The following is an 18,517-nucleotide window of genomic DNA, read 5'->3' as shown; positions in this document are numbered from 1 at the left end:
TAATATGCAATACATTAATAACAACAACTGCTAATCAAATGCCGCCAAATATTATAATTTTTTTGGTGGACGATATGGGATGGTCTGACGTGGGCTACCGTTCCGATCATATGCTGACACCTAATATCGACTCCCTATCGGCCGATGGTATAACACTAAACAGTTATTATACTCAACCGTTATGTACGCCCAGTCGCGGTGCACTGTTATCGGGTATACATCCCATACACTCAGGTACTCAGTACCAGGTGTTCAATGACGCCACACCTATTGGCTACCCATTAGACCACAAACTGCTGCCCGAGTATCTCAAACAATCGGATTATGCAACACATGCTATCGGTTAGTAGTATATAAATAAAATTTTTTGAAAAAAATATCTAAATATTTAGAAACAATTATGAATTTATAATAGAAATTAATTATAATAAAGTATATATATATTCAATATATCATACAATACAGTAAAACTAGTTATAGAGTACATCTAAAACTTTTTAAAATTAAAAAATTTACTAATCATTGTAACAGTACAGTAAAATAATTTGAACTGTATGTTAATATATCATATTTACTAATAGTATATCAATAAAGTATTGTATATTAGAGACTAAACTTTTATTTTTGTTGTACTGTATTAAACGTGAATACTTTTACACTAATACACCTACACTTACAGATTATGAGGGGGTGTCTAGACTCTAGTATACTGTACACTATATTAATAAGTAAAATAATGAATATAAATATTTAAAAAAAAAAGTTTTTTAATTTTTTTTCGTCAGGTAAATGGCATTTGGGTTTCTATAAACGTGAATACACGCCCACCTATCGGGGGTTTGACTCTCATTTTGGTACGTGGGGTGGTTTCGGTGACTACTATAATCATACCATGTGTACGGGTGCTATTTATCAATCATACGATCACTGTGGCCTAGACTACCGGCACAATTTGAAACTATTAACTAATCAACCGGACGAGTATTCAACTCTAGTCTATACTAATAAAACAATAGATATTATACGCAATCACAATATCAGTAGACCATTGTTTCTGTATGTTGCCTACCAGTCCCTGCATGCCAGCTATGCCAACAATATCGTACAGGCGCCGCCCGATAGCTATATGAAACGGTTTGCACATATAGGGTCACAGAATCGCCGAACGTATGCCGCTATGGCCTACTGTATGGACGAATCGATTGGCAATATTGTTGGCAAACTATACGACCGGTCAATGTTGGCCAACAGTATTATTGTGTTTACCAGTGATAACGGACCGCTAGCTATAAACTTTACCAATGCATTTTGTATATATCTATTTTGTATATAAATTTAATTTATTAATATATATATTAATAAATTATTATTATTATTACCGATTCTAGCTAATTATGGTTCAACTGTACCATTGCGTAGTGCAAAATCGTTATTGTTTGAGGGAGGTAAGTTTAATCAATAGACACACCCACACAATATGAAAAATTTACTAAAAAATAACTAAACTTATTAATCTATTTTAATATAAGTTTTTGAAAAAAAAACATTTTTGTTTTTTTAAAAAAAATACATTTTATTATTTTCTAAACTACAGGTATTCGTGTGCCGACATTCATATGGAGTCCACTGTTCAACACCAGTGGCTACGTGTCCGATGAACTCATACACGTTACCGATATTATACCCACACTATTGGAGGCAATTGGCGGCGACAGTAATTTAAAGGAATTTACCAAAAATAACATAAGTTATGGTACAGTATAAATATAAAACTTATATTTATGATGCTTAGTTTTTTTTGTTTAACTAATAATTGATATCCACCCACCCACACCATTGTTGCACAGGTATGTCACAATGGAAAACTCTATCCAATCGACATGTATCACAGCGTACCGAACTATTGCATAATATTGATTCAGTGTATAATCATTCAGCAATTAGATGGTACAATTGGAAATTGGTACAGGGTCCCAGCGATTCATGGAGTGTAGACTATGGACAGCAATGGTTTCCAACCATACCAGCAGAGGACAGTCAACATATTGACTTTGATCAGCCAACTCTGGATAAGCTTAAACGTACCGATCGGCTAACTAGTCGAACATACCGTATATTGACGTCAATGAATCGCCGGCCCGATTATCAGGTTCTCAATCAAGCAATCGTTACCTGTCCTCAGTCTAGGCCTATCACAGTCGACAATAGTCTATACGATTGTCAAACGGATCGGGAGTTGTGTTTGTTTGATGTCGGACGTGATCCGTGCGAACATCGGAACATTGCCGCCGATAACCACGATTTAGTGGACTATATGTGGCGACGAATACAACACCTGAATAGGACAGCCGTAGAGCCACTGGCGCTTACAGCTGCCGATTCAGACAGTTATCCCGATAGACATGGAGGAGCGTGGGTTAATTGGTTGGATACTAATGATGATGATAATGATGCTATTGTTGATAATTATGATATCAATAGTCACAATGAATTATAATTTACCTAGCTAAGATTAATTTAGATAATTTTGTCAAAATAATAAAAATACTATTTTACTATTACTAGTAGTATTTATCAATCGTATTAATTAAATAGTATAGTTTTAATTTTTAATAATAATTTTTAAATCAAAATCAAACAATTTATTTCAAATTTTTGCTAATATTGCTAAATAATAGCAAAAAAATATATAACATAACATAACATAACAATTATAATTATAAATTACAGTATATTTTCAAATTACTGAACTCTATTGATATTATATTTAAACTAAGAAATTATTTTTTTTTTAAATTAAATATAAAATATATTTTTAAAAATATAGTGTAGTAAAAAATAATTTTTAAATAGTTTTTTTTTATATAAACTTATTCAACTTATTATATTTTTTAGTAATTTAAGATAAATTTATATTTGAATTCAAATAATATATAACAAAAATTTTACATAGTTTATTATTATATAATGTTAATAATATAATTTAATAATCGTTATTGATGTAAAACATTTTGATTAATTAAAAATTATAATTTTTTTCTTTAATTAATTTCGATTCATTAGTTTTTTTAAATATAACATATAGAAAAAAAATTTCTTAAAATTTAATATATAAATTATAATGGCGTCTGTTTAAAATAATAATAATAATAATAATAATAATAATAAACAACTATTAATTTATCATGAATAATTTTAAGTTTTAATACTAAAATTCAAAACTGTATCTATATATAGATCTATGATAGATATTTTTAAAATAATATTTCAACTATATTGTGAGGTTATATAATATAATATTTAAAAAAAATAAAATAATTGAACTATTATAAATAATGATAGTAAAACTATTATTAATATTAGTATATTATTTATTAATTTTAAATAATCTAATATTTTTAATACAATGTACTGGTGGCGATTCGGAAAAATGTAAGTTAATTATTATTACTGTAAAATAAAATTATATTTTATTATAATAGTAAAATTTATTAATTTTAAAAAAAATAAAAATAAACATTATCTAATTAATTTTAATTTTATTATATTTCAAAAAAATAAACATTACATTAGCATGTCAAATCTATAAAAATACCAAATTTAACTACTGGGGTACTGAGTGCGGCAAATTTTGTCACCAAGCTGGTACCAGTGTCCAATGTAAATGGCACCAGTATCATATGGGCTGTTTTTGCGATAAAAACTACTATCGCAATCTTAACTGGGATTGTGTACCGTTGGAGGGTTGCGATATTGTAGGTGACAGCCGTACGGGTAGGCCTAAACCAAAACCCCAGGGCCAACAAGTAGTACCACCGAAAACCGAACAATCCAAACAGTGTCCGCCAAATGAGGTCTATCGTGAATGCGGTAATCGGTGTTTGAATCATTGCGAAAAATTGAACAATCCATTGAGATGTTCCCATGATGGTGGTCTACCAGTTGATCAGCAATGCGATCCGGGTTGCTATTGTATGCCGGGACGGTTGAGATCGTATAACGGTGACTGTGTTAAGCCGCAAAAGTGTCGACAAATGATGCAAAAAGGTTGCGATAAATTCAAATACGATTTGGGTGTCGTCTACGTAGAGGTTAAGCAATGGACAGGTATACGGTATGAAACGCGTAGAGGAGGAGGAGGAGGCAAATTTACTGGCGGTAAATTTAAATCTAATAGAACATTCGGTGACCATGGTGACAATGATCATGATTATGATGATATTAATAATAAACCTAATAAACACCAAGGTCATCCAGATCGAAATAAAACTACAAAACCTAATAAACAAGATGATAATAATAATGATCTGGATGATAATAATATTTCAACACCAGCAATTGAACCAGTTGATGATGCTACTACTACTACTGGTGATGATACAACTGATGAAATCAAACACGTAACTCGAAAACCTAATAAAAATAAAGGTAATGATATTCCTAATATAAAAGATGTTAGTGATATAAAAGATATAACAGATATAACAGATAGACCCGATAGACCCGATAGACCCGATAGACCCGATAGACCCGATAGACCAGATAGACCTGATAGACCTGATAGACCTGATAGACCAGATAGACATAAACATACTAAAAAACCCAAAGGAACTGACAGACCCGATAGTACTGATAATACGAATGAAACAGATAGTCCAAATTCAACCAATAATCCAATTTCAACCGATAATCCAGATACAAGCGATAATCCAAATTCAACCGATAATCCAAATTCAACCGATAATCCAAATTCAACCGATAATCCAAWTTCAACCGATAATCCAATTTCAACAGATAATCCAAATTCAACCGATAATTTAAATTCGAACGATTATCCAAATTCAAGCGATAATCCAAATTCAACCGAAAATCCAAATTCAACCGAAAATCCAAATTCAACCGATAATCCAAATTCAACCGATAATCCTATTTCTACAGATAATCAACATTCAACTGATAATCCAAATGATGAAACTATTATTATTACTACTACTACTGCAAATCCTGATCAATCCGATGGAACAACTGTTAATCCTGAAGAATCTACTGTTTCAGAGACAACTTACCAAGATACTGTTAAACCAGATAATAATAACGATACCAATTTGAATGATTCAGTTTGCATACCTGGCCTTGTTGGTAGTAGTAGTACTAATAAAATTGAGACCAATACTGACACTACTACCACTGGCACCGATCAAACAGATGAGTTGATGACTACTGAAAAACATGGAAAACATAACGATTCCGATGACAACCTGAACAGCGATAAGAAACCAATGAAATCTTATTGTTCGCAAAGAGAAGAGTACAGCAATTGTGGCGATCGGTGTACAGAAAAGTGTCACAATATCTATTTGATGGACGAATGTCCTGTTGAATGTACGGCCGGTTGTTTTTGTCGGGAAGGCTATCTACGGGATGACGACAACAATTGTATACCGTTGGACGACTGTTTAGTTATGATGGGTCACAGGCCGACCACTACGACTACACAACGAGCTACACGTCCGCCAGTCATACCCGAATGTACAACACCGACACCTAAACCGGTCAAACCGGTTAGTAATAAGGAATGTGCGGTAAATGAAATGTATAACACATGTGGATCGCCGTGTAAGGAAAGGTGCGAAAATTCAGATGCCCAAGAAAAATGTCCGAAAAATATGAATTGTCTACCTGGATGTTTTTGTAAGCCCGGTCATTTTAGGTATGTATGTCTATTTTTTAATTAAAATTATTTATTTTTAAACATTACTTTATTGTTTTGCTAGATCTTTGGGTTTTATTTTCTATATGTATACACTGAGTATATAATATAATTATTTTTAAAATTAATATATTGTATTATTATATGTTTTATATAACAATATATCAATATTTTTTAAAGTAATTTAGATAATTAAGTGAAAATTTAAATTATTAGCTGGTTTTTCAAAAAAAAATTAGTATTAATGCATATATAGTTTAACTAACTAAAAATTAATATATAAATAATATTAAAATAATATACAAAGTGGAATATAATTTAAATTAATTCAAATAAATATTTACAATAATAACAACAACAACAAAATATAAATAAAATTTCAGTAAATACTGTATATATATTTGCTTTTCCAATGAAAATATCTAAATAATTAAATATTAGTTTTTTTGTATTTGTTGCTAGGATTCAATACAGTAAATACAGTTGTTAAATACAGTAAAATATTTTTATTATACAACTAAACAAATAGATTTATTATATATATATATATATATTTAAAAAAATTTTTATTAATATTATTATTATTTTTTAACAACACAATAAAATCAATAGAAATTTAACTGATGAATGTGTACCAAAAATGGACTGTTGGGGTGATCTGATACCAACCCAGATGACAACGACGCCGACGCCACCAAAAACGTGTCCAAATAGTCACGAAATGTGGACCAATTGTGGATCCAAGTGCTCGGAATCGTGCGATCGATTCAAATATGCCAACCATACTGTTTGTCCGGCAAAATGTTCAGAAGGTTGCTTCTGTAAACAAGGTTTCTATAGGGACAGCTATGGCTACTGTGTACCCAGTGATCAATGTGAATGTGATCTGCCACCATTAAACTGTACGGATCCCAATGCTGTATATGAGCCATGTTCAGATAACTGTGTGCCATCGTGTGCCAACAGTGAACCCAAATGTCGGGATACCTGTGGCCGTGGATGTGTATGCAAACAGGGTAAGTACAGTATATTAGTACAGTTTATGCCACTGTAAAAGTTTAAATTTGATTAATAAATTATATAATGCTTTAGCCAAGGTACTTTATATAACTTACCTCTATATTAGGTAACTGTATACTAATAAGTTACCTTGCTTAGCGTAAAGTTAACTGTACACGATTAATTACTCAAATTTAAACTTTTAATTTGCATTATCTGTAGTACAGTACACATTACATGGGTTTGGATATACAGTAGATATTAGGGATTATGTTATTGTTTTTTGAAGATACTAACAAACTAACAAAATTATATTTTTATAAAAATTATATAAAACTTAATGTTTTTTTTGTATTAGTTTTAGCGAAAATATCACTGAATATATAATATAAGTAAATATTTATATGATTTTTTATGTGAAATAATATTTTTTATATTTATTCTAAAAATAGGGCATAAAAAACAATTAAATTAATTATATACATTTTTTTATTGAAAAAATAAGCAAGCTATAATCTGATATATATTTATTACAAAATAATACTTTTAATAATTTTTATAAAATCTATACATAATATACACAGTATAAAGTTAGAGAAAAAAATACATAATGTAATAAAAAAAACATTACTTATCTATTATATACCGCGTATATAACAACATCCCTTCCCTAACCCCCCCCCACCCAACCAAAAAATAGGTTACTTGATCAACGAAAACGGTGTGTGCGTTAAGCCTGAAAAATGTGGTCAGGATGTACGGAATGCCACTATGAAGGACAAGCCTATAGTGAAACCACCGAGCAAATGTATGGGCCAGCATGAACGATTCAATAAGTGTGGTAACCTGTGCGCCGACTACTGTCAGCCCAAGTTTGATGTGGACAACTGTCCCCAGAAGTGTGCCGAAGGATGCTATTGTAAGAAAGGCTATAAACGTAATAAAGCGGATAAATGTGTACCGAAAGACCAGTGCAACGAACGGCCGGTTTGTTTGGTCAATGAGGAGTACAGCGATTGCGGCAGTAATTGTGGCCAACGGTGTCGTGATTTGAAAAAGAGTGTCCGATGTCCGCTAGTTTGCGATACGGGATGTTTTTGTAAACATGGTTATTATAGGTAGGTAGGTGTGTGCCAGCACCGATATACTTAACTCACATATTTTTTAACTCAATTTATATCATATTTATAGGATTTTAGTTTTAGCTAAATTTACTAGATTTTTATTTTAAAAAAAATTATAGTAATTAAAAAGTATAATACAGTCTATAAATGAATCCAATTTAATTTAGATTAAAAAACTAAAAATATTTTATTATTATTTGTAATAAAATTTTTTCAGTAGTAAATTTTTTTTATTTTATAATAATAAAATATTTTATTAGATGAAACTACTACTACTAAACAAATAAACAACAATATTAGTTTAATATTATTGTAATTTAATTATATGAAAATAATAATTAGTATTATACTGATTATAATAATATTTACAATTACTAAGACTAGTTATATAAAATCTTAATATATTTTTATTGATTTATAGAAAATTTATTTAAAAAAAAATTACAATTTTATAATATAATATCATGTATAAAATATACAGGTATAAGATTTATTTTTTTATACACCCTACTATAATAAAATACTAAAAAAATATTGTATCATATTGTTAAAAAAATAGATGATTACTATTTAAATAATTTTTTTTAAATCTAAAAAAAGTTTAAAAAATTAAAATCTATTTTTTGTGCTACTTATTGAACATAGAGATGGAAACGGTACTTGTGTATTAAAAGCTGACTGTCCAATAGATAACACACTTGATTGCGGTCGCAATGAAATATACAAAGAGTGTGGCAGTCATTGTGGCAATACTTGCGAAGATCTCTTAAATCCTGTTACTTGTCCGCCAAATGATTGCGAAAAGGCCTGCTTTTGCGACAAAGGCTACTACCGTGATGTGGACGGTCAGTGCGGTACTAAATTGGACTGCAATTTACCGACACCTACTACACCGAAACCCAACTGCGATGACACTGAATACTATGTCGAGTGCGGCAATCGGTGCGAGGAATCGTGTATAGAGTCGACTAAATGCAAGAAAACCTGCGAATCGGGATGTTTTTGTTTGAGCGGTAGGTGCTTGTCGTGAATTTATATGTATATGTGTATGTGTGCACAGGTAGATACTTATATAGTATACTATTATACAGTAGTAAATTGCATTAAACAATTATATATATATGTTAGTTTCAAAGTAAAGGTACACAATAGAGTAAGGTACTTTTCTAACACGTAAACATAAATTATATTTATATATAGTATATATTTTATAAATAATATTTTTATTTAATATAAACAAGCTGAGCCTGGTACAAAAAAAAGTCAATGATAAAAATACAAAAGTAGAAAATAAAAGCATTTAAAGTAAAATACTCTAAATTAATAATACAATATCTAAAATATAAGTGTAGAGTTTATTTTACACGTAAATATCATACAATATCATACTGTATATAAATCATAATAAAATATTACTATAAAAACTCTATTTTATTTCTAACTATTACAGTATTATAGAGTATTATATTATTAAGTTATTAATTATATGTAACATATTTACTACATTAACACACATACACCACAAAACAAGCACTTTATAAATACCTGTACATATACTGTATGAATACATATAAATTTAGATCACTATTATTATTACTACTACTATTAGATAATTACTGATTCACTAATAATTTTTTATACATTTTTAACCACCACAACTACAACCACCTACCCAACACATCCACACACACACCCGTCCTTGATCTTTATATATATACAGATTATTTGCGCAATTTGAACGGCAAGTGTGTGCCCAGCGAAAAATGTAAGGGATCGCCACAGTGTCTGGTATGCAAACCAAACGAATACTATACTGATTGCGGATCGGATTGTGGCCGACTGTGTACTGACCTAAAACCGACGGCCACTAAAACCAAGTGTACAAAACTGACGGCCTGTTATCCGGGTTGTCACTGTCGATGGGGTTTCTATAGGACAGCCGAAGGCGAATGTGTTACGAAAAACGAATGCAAATTCTTTATGGACGACACAGACGGCGACAATGATCTGAATGACGAAACTACTGAATACGCACAGGAAGTCAAGGAACGGGCAATGCATGTATTGACCAGATCTATGAAACACTCGATGGCTAATCTAGTGGCCAACTTTATGGGCGATATTGATGCCGATGATGATGATGATCGGGAAGATATTGATTATAATAAGGCTAAAGACAAGAAACATCGTAGGAAAGGGGAAACGGGAGATAGGGATAGGGATCGTAAACCACTGATACATAATTATGCTAACAATGTTGGTGATGGTGATGGTGATGACAATCTACAAAATTATAATAGTCTAGATGATCCCAGATATTTGGGAAAGGTACGTTCAAAGAGTAGGCCATCACTAAATAGCTTTAGCAATCAGCATGTTGAGGTTATGCCTACCCATGACCTACCTGTGCCGCCGCCGTCGTCCGGTCTACTTGATGATGACAATGATGGCTATCATCCACCTCAACAACGACGTCCACCACATCCTAATGATAAATATTATGATGTAGATGCTGATTATGAAAAGCACCATGGTTATCGACATAATAATAATAATAATAAATATCATGATAGTTATAATGATCATAATAGTAGGCCATCTAATTATCGTCCAGGTAATTATCATAATGATCAAGGTCATCATAATCATTATGGTTATAACTATTAGACATATTTATTGTAAATGACATGATATTTACAGATTTATAATTTAAAAAAACAATAAAATAATTATTTCCTAAAAAATTTATTATACATTTTTGTTTGATATTACAATACAATTATTTAATATAATATAACTTATAAAATTATTTTAATAATTTTTTTTATTGATATATTTATTTTTATTGTCAAATAAAATATTTGTTTTTTTGTGTAGCAATTAATCAAAAATAAATTTTGTATGATATATATAAATCTACTAAAATAATTTTAATTGTATTTTTTAGTTTTATTCTTATATTTATTATTTACACACAAAAAATTATGAATAGTTACAAAATAATGTAATTAGTTTATAATAAAATTTCATAAATAATAATAATAATGTATGGTATAACAAAATTAAAAAATATTTATCTTATTATTATTATAAAAAATTTATCTAAAACAAATTTAATCAAACATATTTAATTAATCAAGCACCACTTAACAATTCATTAGACTTTATCCCAGGTAAAAATATTTGCGTCAATATATTACGTTCAAAACCATAATTATAAAAAATAAAATTAATTAATATATATAAAAAAATAAATATCTAATGTACTCTATAACCCTAAATATAATGACAATAAGTTATTTTTAAAATATAAATAAATATTAACTTATATTTTACTAAAAATATACAACTTATAATATTTTATAACTTTATGTGTTAAAAATTAATGTACTTATATAAGCAATATTATAGTATTATTTCAGTCACATTATATTATAAATTAGCTTCAAATATAGTACTTGAAAAAAATAAGCAGATTAATTTTTTATTAATTATTTTATAATATGCCCAGTAAACTTCATTAAAAATTATTATCATTTAATATAACTATATTATTTAATGATAAACTATCACCAAACAACAAAAAATATACTATATAGACATTGTTATTTTAATTAAAAAAAACAATATATCAGTAAACACTTAACTTTTAAACCAGTAAAAAATAGTTTTAAGTGTTATTTTTATACAGTGCCTTAACATGTGATTAATTATCTATCTTTTTTTGAAATTAAAATCATAGACAAAAAAAATGTTATAAAATTTTTTTAAGGTATATAAGCAAGGTTAGTTTTTCAGTGGTAAGTCATCCACATTTGTTTGGCATCAATGTAAGTTACTATTGAAACATTAGCAAATAGTAATAAAAACTTAATTATTATTTTTATTTTTGAATACACTTAAATACTTGATAGATATTTTTGGTTTTTTTGCAAATCAAAATTGTTTGACAACAACAACAACAATGATTCAAAAAGTTATTATCCTGGCTCTGGTAGCCTATGCCACCTGTTCACCATTGGGTCAGTATTAACTACAGTATATTTAATTAAAAAATATAAATTATTACTTTTTTTAATATAAAAAATCTAATTTTTTTATTTTCCAAAATTTTTTATCAGTAAATGATGCCAAAGATGATGCCAACAAATTTGTCGACCAATTGATTCAAATTGTCAAAACCAAATATGGCGACAAACTGGACCCAATGCATTTGAACGATACGGTTGCCGAGTTTCACAAAAAAATTGCCGGAATCACATGGCACGGTAATTAATTAATTGATTTTTTGATTGATTAATCTATTTATATAGTTTATGCCACTTAAAAAATTTTGAAATTTGAGTAATATTATATAATGCTTTAGCCAAGGTACTTTATATAACCAACCTAATATTAGATATATGTATACAAAAGTTACCTTGCTTGCTTGTAAAGTTAACTTTACCCGATATTACTCAAATTTAAACTTTTAATTGGGGCATTATCTGTATAAACTAGCTAAATTTTCTATATAAAAAAAGTTATTTATTCTAATAAATAAAACAACAAAAAATTAACTAATTAATCAACATTAATTGCAAATATATATATATATATATATATATATATATATATATATACAATATACTGCACCTGTACATAGCACCTGTTTTGCTAACATATTTTTTTTGTTAATTATCATCCAGGTGATGCAAAATTGACCGAGGGCACTATCTGGGGTTTGAAAAACATTAGCCGATCGGGTGACTCAAAAATCGACATTGCCAAAACAATTTCGGCTCACCTACAGTTTGGCGATGCCAATCTGAAAATTCACTACAAGGGTGAACTGCAGTTTATGGACCTGAAAACTAGCGGTTCGCTGGAAGCCTATGTCGACAAATTGGATGTCATCGCCGATATCGGTGCCGACGATAAGGGCAAACTGCATGTCAACGGTTTCAATATCGATGAACTCAAACACGTACGCATCGACTTTCACGGACCGATCAAAGTTGCCGACCATATCATCGACGCATTGGCCGACGGTTTTGTCGACATTTTCAACAAACAAACCCGTGAACTGTTGAGCAAAGTGGTCAAAGATTTGTTGGAAAAGGAGTTACAAAACTTGCATTTCCCCCCATCAATGATGTAATGAACATACAGTACAAATAAAATTATTAAAAAATAAAAAATTGTGCCTAGATAATTTTCACTACATTTAATTGTAATTGTCTATGTATATATATATATATAATTTTTTTTAAAAACAACCAAATAAATAAATTCATACTTTAAAAAATATATATATATATAATTTGATACTTTGCATAAAATTATTTATTTTAATTAAAGAACTATTTTATTGAATAATTTATAATACTGTTTAAATAGTTTAATTTGTCCTGAAATTATTAGTTTTTTTTCGATTATTTAGTACTTTTAGGAGCAAAAAATATTAATTTAATAACTAATTAGTTATATTTTATAAGTAAGTTAAAACAATTATTATTATTATTTAAACTATAGATAACTTAACTAAAAATAATATGAACTTAAACTTTGTGAACATAACACTTGAAAATTTATTATGAAATAAATATAATGATATACAGTATCATAGTATTAATATATACAGTATTGTATATTATTTTTATCATTATAATAATACAGGTAGTGTATGACTTATAGCTTTATAGATAATTAGTTAATAATTAATTGAATCAGATAAACTTATTAAATAAAAATTAATTAATTAAATCTAATATCCTTATTGTATTTTATTTTTTGTTAAGTAAACACTTGACATTGAACTCTATAGACTTTAGTGCAAATAATACAGTATTATTATACAACAACAAAATATTGTTTTATCATATAATATATATATATATTATAAACTTTATATTTATCACTCAATTTTCACAATATATATATATAGATAATTAAAGTATAAAAGGGATAGAAAGTTTTAATGTAAAATATCCAAAATCATAATTGGCATTAATTGTAAGTAAAATATAAAAAATAATATATTTATAAATTAAATAAATAATTTTTTCTAAAAATCAAATTATTAGCCAAAACAATGATGCAAAAAATTATCATCTTGGCTCTGGTAGCCTATGCTAGCTGTTCACCATTTGGTAAAAAAATATATTAAATTATTAAAAAAAAAACAATATTATATTTTTTTATGATTGTCTACGACTATATAAATAATTTAAAATATTTTCTTAATTTAACAATAAAATAATATTACTATTTTTTAATTAATACTTTATATATATATATATTAGTTGCCGATCCCAAAGATGATGCCAACAAATTTGTTGATCAATTGTTGGCATTAGTTAAAGCAAAATATGCCGAAAAACTGGATCCAATGCATTTGAATGATACGGTGGCCGAATTTCATAAGAAAATTGCCGGAATAACTTGGCATGGTAATTATAATTATAATTAAATTAGCCAGGTTAGATTATTATATTTAAATATAGTACACAATAGATAATTATTTTGTATTATAAATATTATAGAATAATATTAGTTTATATATTTGATTAAAAATAGATTATTAAAAAAGTAGATTTTTTTGTTTATAGTTTTTTATTTAGTTATTTAAATAAAATAAATAAATAAAACTTTTTTTTAAATAGTATAGGAAAATAATATAATATAATAAATACAGTACATTATTAAATATTATAGAATAATATTAGTCTATATATTAAACTAAAAATACTTTAAAACTAGTTTTTAATTAATAGTTTTAGTTAATTTAGTATTTTAAATAAAAAAAAATAATTATAGCAAAATAATATACAAATAGATATTTTAATTATTTAAATCCATAATATAACCTATCGCCTTTCTTGATTGTCAAGGTTATGTCAATTAATAAGCTAGTTAGATTATTATATAAATACAGTATAAAATAAAATATTACAAAATAATATTAGTCTATATATATATATATATTAAAATAAAAATAGTTAAAAAAACTAGATTTTTAGATAATAGTTTTTTATTTAGTAATTTAAACAACTTATTTTTAAAAAGCATAGCAATATAATATACAAATAGATATTTTAATTACTCAAACCTATAAACTAACCTATCTCAACCCTCACCGCGCCCCCCCAAATTGTCCAGGTGATGCCAAATTGACCGAGGGTACCATTACCGGTTTGAAAAACATTGTCCGATCGGGCGATAGTGTTGTACATATTGACAAAAAATTGACCGCACATTTACAGTTTGGCGACGCTAACCTCATGATCCACTATAAGGGTGAACTACAGTTTATGGATCTGAAAACCAGTGGCCTATTGAACGCAACTACCGGTACACTGGATGTTATCGTTGATATCGGTGCCGACGATAAGGGCAAACTACATGTCAATACGTTCAACATTGATGAACTCAAACACGTAAAAATCGATTTCAAAGGTCCCATTAAAGTTGCCGACGATATTGTCGATGCATTGGCCGACGGTTTTGTGGCCGTATTTAACAAACAAACCCGTGAACTGTTGAGCAAAGTTGTCAAAGATATGTTAGAAAAAGAGTTAGAAAATCTACATTTTCCGCCAACAATGTAAATGTGTTTTGAGATTTGATTAATGTATTGTATTTTTACTAAATTATAAATTTATATATAATAAAATATATGTTTATTTTAAATACTAAAATTTTTTTATAAAATCTAAATTCATGCATAAGTTTATATTGAGATTTTTAGTTTAATTAATATTAATAAACTTAAGTTATTTATAAGTTTATGCATAAATTAAAAACATATTTTATTAACAGTTTTAGTTAAATTTACAAACTGTTGCCTCAAAAGTGTTTGATTTCTAACTATATTTGAAAATTTATTATCAAAAATAAGATTATAAAATTTTTTTTATAAATTATTGTTTTTATTTATAACTATGATATATCTAAAGATAAAAATTGTAATTTTGATAAATATTAATAAGCTTAAGATTTTTGTGATTTTTGTCTTATTTAATAATTATAAAAAATGGTTAAAAAAAAGTATTATATATTTTATTAAATTAACTCTCAATCGAAATAAAAAAACATAAATTATATTAAAACATAAATTTTAACCATATGTTTGTAACACATATTTATTTAAGTTATTAGATGTTACGTGTCAAAAATAGTAAATTACTAAATAGAAATAATAATTAATTTTCATATCACATATAATTAAATTTCTATAGTTTTAGTTTTTTTTTAGTTACTAAACAAATAGTTTTGAATCATTCTTGTTAAAAAAAAATGTTTGTAAAACTATTAATTCTAGTTTTATTATTAATTATATTATTTATTGATAATATTCAAATGGGCTCAGGGAATTCTAGATAATATTATTAATGTTTATATATTTTTGTAATTTATTATTAAAAATTTTTGTATAAGCATTTTTTAATAATTAATTTTTAATTTTAATAAATTTAACTGATTTTTTAAGAAACTGTAAGAAAGGATGCTGGAAAATTTTGCAATGGTCCAGGTGAATGTAAAAACTCATGTATAAAACGTCATTGCACTTAGATTGAAAAATTAAAAAAATTTAAATCATTGGAAAAATTAAACTTTTTAATTAAATCATTTAATTAATAAAATCTAATTTTTGTTATAATTAAAACAATAAATTATTAAATTTCTTATTAATCTATTTAAAAAATGTATTTAATTTTTAAAAATAATATATCAAATTAAATATAAATAAATAAATAATAATTTATCTATTATAAATCCATTTATTTAAATAAGCATTGTAAAAATTAATTGTATTTTATAAATAATTTCTATAAATTTTATAATTTTTTAAGAAATTTAAAAAAAATATTTTGATTTTCATGTTTAGGATTTGAAGGAAAAATTTAATCACATTTATTTTATTTATTATCTAGATAATTTCTGTTTAATAATTGATAAACAATTTTTAACTATTGAAAAATATGTATAAATAATGAAATTAATTACAGTTGAGGTATTGGTAGATAATGTTTCAAACAATGCACATATAGTGGCTGAACGTGCAATTTTTTGCGATCTATTCAAATCAGGTACCGATGCTGTCAACGGTGCCGTACATATGGGCACAGATATGCTTAATAAAGGTATCAACGGTGTTGTCGGTATGGGTAGTGGTGGCGAACAATTGGGTACGAAAGCAGTGGTGTGGATACAGCATTGAATTTGGCCAACAGTGGTATAGGAGCAGCTACCGGTGCTGTCAAAGGTTTGACTAAAGCCGGTACTGAACTAATAGGCAGTATTGCCGGTAATATACCATTTGTAGACAATTTGGCTAAACAAGCACTGAATACTGTCGACGTTGCGGTTAGTTTTCGTACCGATACTGTTGATAATCTAAGCTCGGGTGCTACCGGTGCTGTAAATAATTTAGTTGATTATAGCTTGAAACTTGTCGACAAATCAGTTATTATGGCTAAAGGTGCTATCAATAGTGGTGTTGGTATGTCTACCGGTGCTGTCGATGGTCTAACTAAAGATGGTACCGGTGCTGTCAATCAAGTTATCCATAGTGTCGATCATATATTTGATTATATTTAATTAACTATTTCTAATTAAGTAATTAACTATTTAATTTATTAACTAACTATTTAATTAGAAATGTTATTATTATTTTTTTTAATAAAAAAATGATTATATTGCTAAATATTATAATGAATTATAGTTATATAAATAAAAACTTATATTTAATAAACTTGTATAAAAATAATAATAAATTAATAGGTTTTTAATAAGATTTATTATTTCAGTTATTTAATTAAATTAATTTTGAAAGGTTATACAATTGACAACAACAATAACATCAACAAAAATATTATCAATTAAGTAAATGATCATCTATCAACTATGTCCTACATATGAGCACAGATATGCTTAATAAAGGATTCACCGGTGCTGTCGGTATGGGAACTGGTGTCCAACAATTGCGTACCAAATCAGTGGGCAGTGGTGTGGATACAGCATTGAATTTGGCCAACAGTGGTATCAGAGGAGCTACCGGTGCTATCTAAGGCTTGACTAAACTAATGGGCAGTTTTGCCTGTAATATACCATTTGTTGGTGGTTTGGTTAAACAAGCACTGAATGCTGTCGACGGTTCGGTTAGTTTTGGTACCGATATTGTTGATAGCCTAAGCTTAACCCATATGTTTGTAACTAATATTGATTTAATATTTATTTCACTTTATGTGATTAGTAATAAAGTATTAAATATTAAATATTATATTAATTATAAATATAATTAAATACTTTTCTTACAAAAATTTTACAATTACAGTATATATTTTATTATAAATTTTTAATTTTTTTAAATTTTTTTGTTTAAAAACTTTAGATAATGAGAATATAGAGACTAAACAAATTAGAGGATTTAAATGCTCTAGACCAACTCAATGTCTAAAAAGTTGCGAAAATAAAAGATGCACTTAAAGATTGAAAATAAAGTTTATTTAATTTATTAAATAAGTAGAAAAATAAATTTATTTATTTATAAATTTTTGAAAAATATTATTTTATATGAAATTAAATTATTTAATATAATAATATATAACTAAACTACATAAATAAATCTAATTTTGTTTATTTAATTAAAACAATTATTTATTTAATAAGTTATTTTATATTTTAATATTGTAGCAATTTC

At 27.2% G+C, this 18,517-nt stretch overlaps 3 protein-coding genes across 5 annotated transcripts; all 3 read left to right on the top strand.

The window, feature by feature from the left end:
• The first annotated feature begins 38 nt into the window (after nucleotides 1-38).
• LOC128953431 (arylsulfatase B-like) lies at nucleotides 39-2,490 on the top strand. The gene is made up of 6 exons (XM_054298914.1): nucleotides 39-342; nucleotides 786-1,310; nucleotides 1,389-1,445; nucleotides 1,595-1,753; nucleotides 1,848-2,416; nucleotides 2,482-2,490. Exons 1-6 carry the CDS (start codon nucleotides 39-41, stop codon nucleotides 2,488-2,490), a joined length of 1,623 nt encoding a protein of 540 aa, XP_054154889.1.
• Nucleotides 2,491-3,392: 902 nt separating this feature from the next.
• Nucleotides 3,393-10,518, top strand: LOC128953261 (uncharacterized). Its single transcript, XM_054298739.1, has 7 exons — nucleotides 3,393-3,432; nucleotides 3,574-4,428; nucleotides 4,471-5,710; nucleotides 6,323-6,726; nucleotides 7,410-7,827; nucleotides 8,479-8,846; nucleotides 9,554-10,518. Exons 2-7 carry the CDS (start codon nucleotides 3,681-3,683, stop codon nucleotides 10,498-10,500), a joined length of 4,125 nt encoding a protein of 1,374 aa, XP_054154714.1. The 5' UTR covers nucleotides 3,393-3,432; nucleotides 3,574-3,680; the 3' UTR covers nucleotides 10,501-10,518.
• A 1,080-nt stretch (nucleotides 10,519-11,598) lies between these two features.
• Nucleotides 11,599-15,484, top strand: LOC128953265 (uncharacterized). 3 transcript variants are annotated; one of them, XM_054298745.1, is made up of 4 exons: nucleotides 11,599-11,663; nucleotides 11,748-11,855; nucleotides 11,955-12,101; nucleotides 14,974-15,475. In XM_054298745.1, the coding sequence occupies exons 2-4, from the start codon at nucleotides 11,798-11,800 to the stop codon at nucleotides 15,420-15,422; spliced, it is 654 nt and encodes a 217-aa protein (XP_054154720.1). In that variant the 5' UTR covers nucleotides 11,599-11,663; nucleotides 11,748-11,797; the 3' UTR covers nucleotides 15,423-15,475. The 3 variants fall into 3 exon arrangements, with proteins under 3 accessions (XP_054154720.1, XP_054154717.1, XP_054154719.1); XM_054298742.1 differs by lacking the exon at nucleotides 14,974-15,475 and adding an exon at nucleotides 12,522-13,140; XM_054298744.1 differs by lacking the exons at nucleotides 11,599-11,663; nucleotides 11,748-11,855; nucleotides 11,955-12,101 and adding exons at nucleotides 13,766-13,827; nucleotides 13,899-13,964; nucleotides 14,118-14,264 and having other exon boundaries at nucleotides 14,974-15,484.
• The last annotated feature ends 3,033 nt before the right edge of the window (nucleotides 15,485-18,517 follow it).

Source organism: Oppia nitens, unplaced genomic scaffold, assembly GCF_028296485.1.
Source record: "Oppia nitens isolate AA-2021 unplaced genomic scaffold, nextdenovo-longstitch-racon4-pilon3 scaffold21_pilon_pilon_pilon, whole genome shotgun sequence".
Classification (NCBI taxonomy): Eukaryota; Metazoa; Arthropoda; class Arachnida; order Sarcoptiformes; family Oppiidae; genus Oppia; species Oppia nitens.
This window is presented reverse-complemented; position numbering and strand designations above follow the sequence as displayed.

Coding starts and splice junctions, on each gene's coding strand:
- LOC128953431 (XM_054298914.1), top strand. CDS start 39: ATGCCGCCAAATATTATAATTTTTTTGGTGGACGATATGGGATGGTCT. Junction 343..785: donor TTATGCAACACATGCTATCG/GTTAGTAGTATA, acceptor TTTTTTCGTCAG/GTAAATGGCATTTGGGTTTC. Junction 1,311..1,388: donor AAACTTTACCAATGCATTTT/GTATATATCTAT, acceptor TACCGATTCTAG/CTAATTATGGTTCAACTGTA.
- LOC128953265 (XM_054298742.1), top strand. CDS start 11,798: ATGATTCAAAAAGTTATTATCCTGGCTCTGGTAGCCTATGCCACCTGT. Junction 11,856..11,954: donor TGCCACCTGTTCACCATTGG/GTCAGTATTAAC, acceptor ATTTTTTATCAG/TAAATGATGCCAAAGATGAT. Junction 12,102..12,521: donor TGCCGGAATCACATGGCACG/GTAATTAATTAA, acceptor ATTATCATCCAG/GTGATGCAAAATTGACCGAG.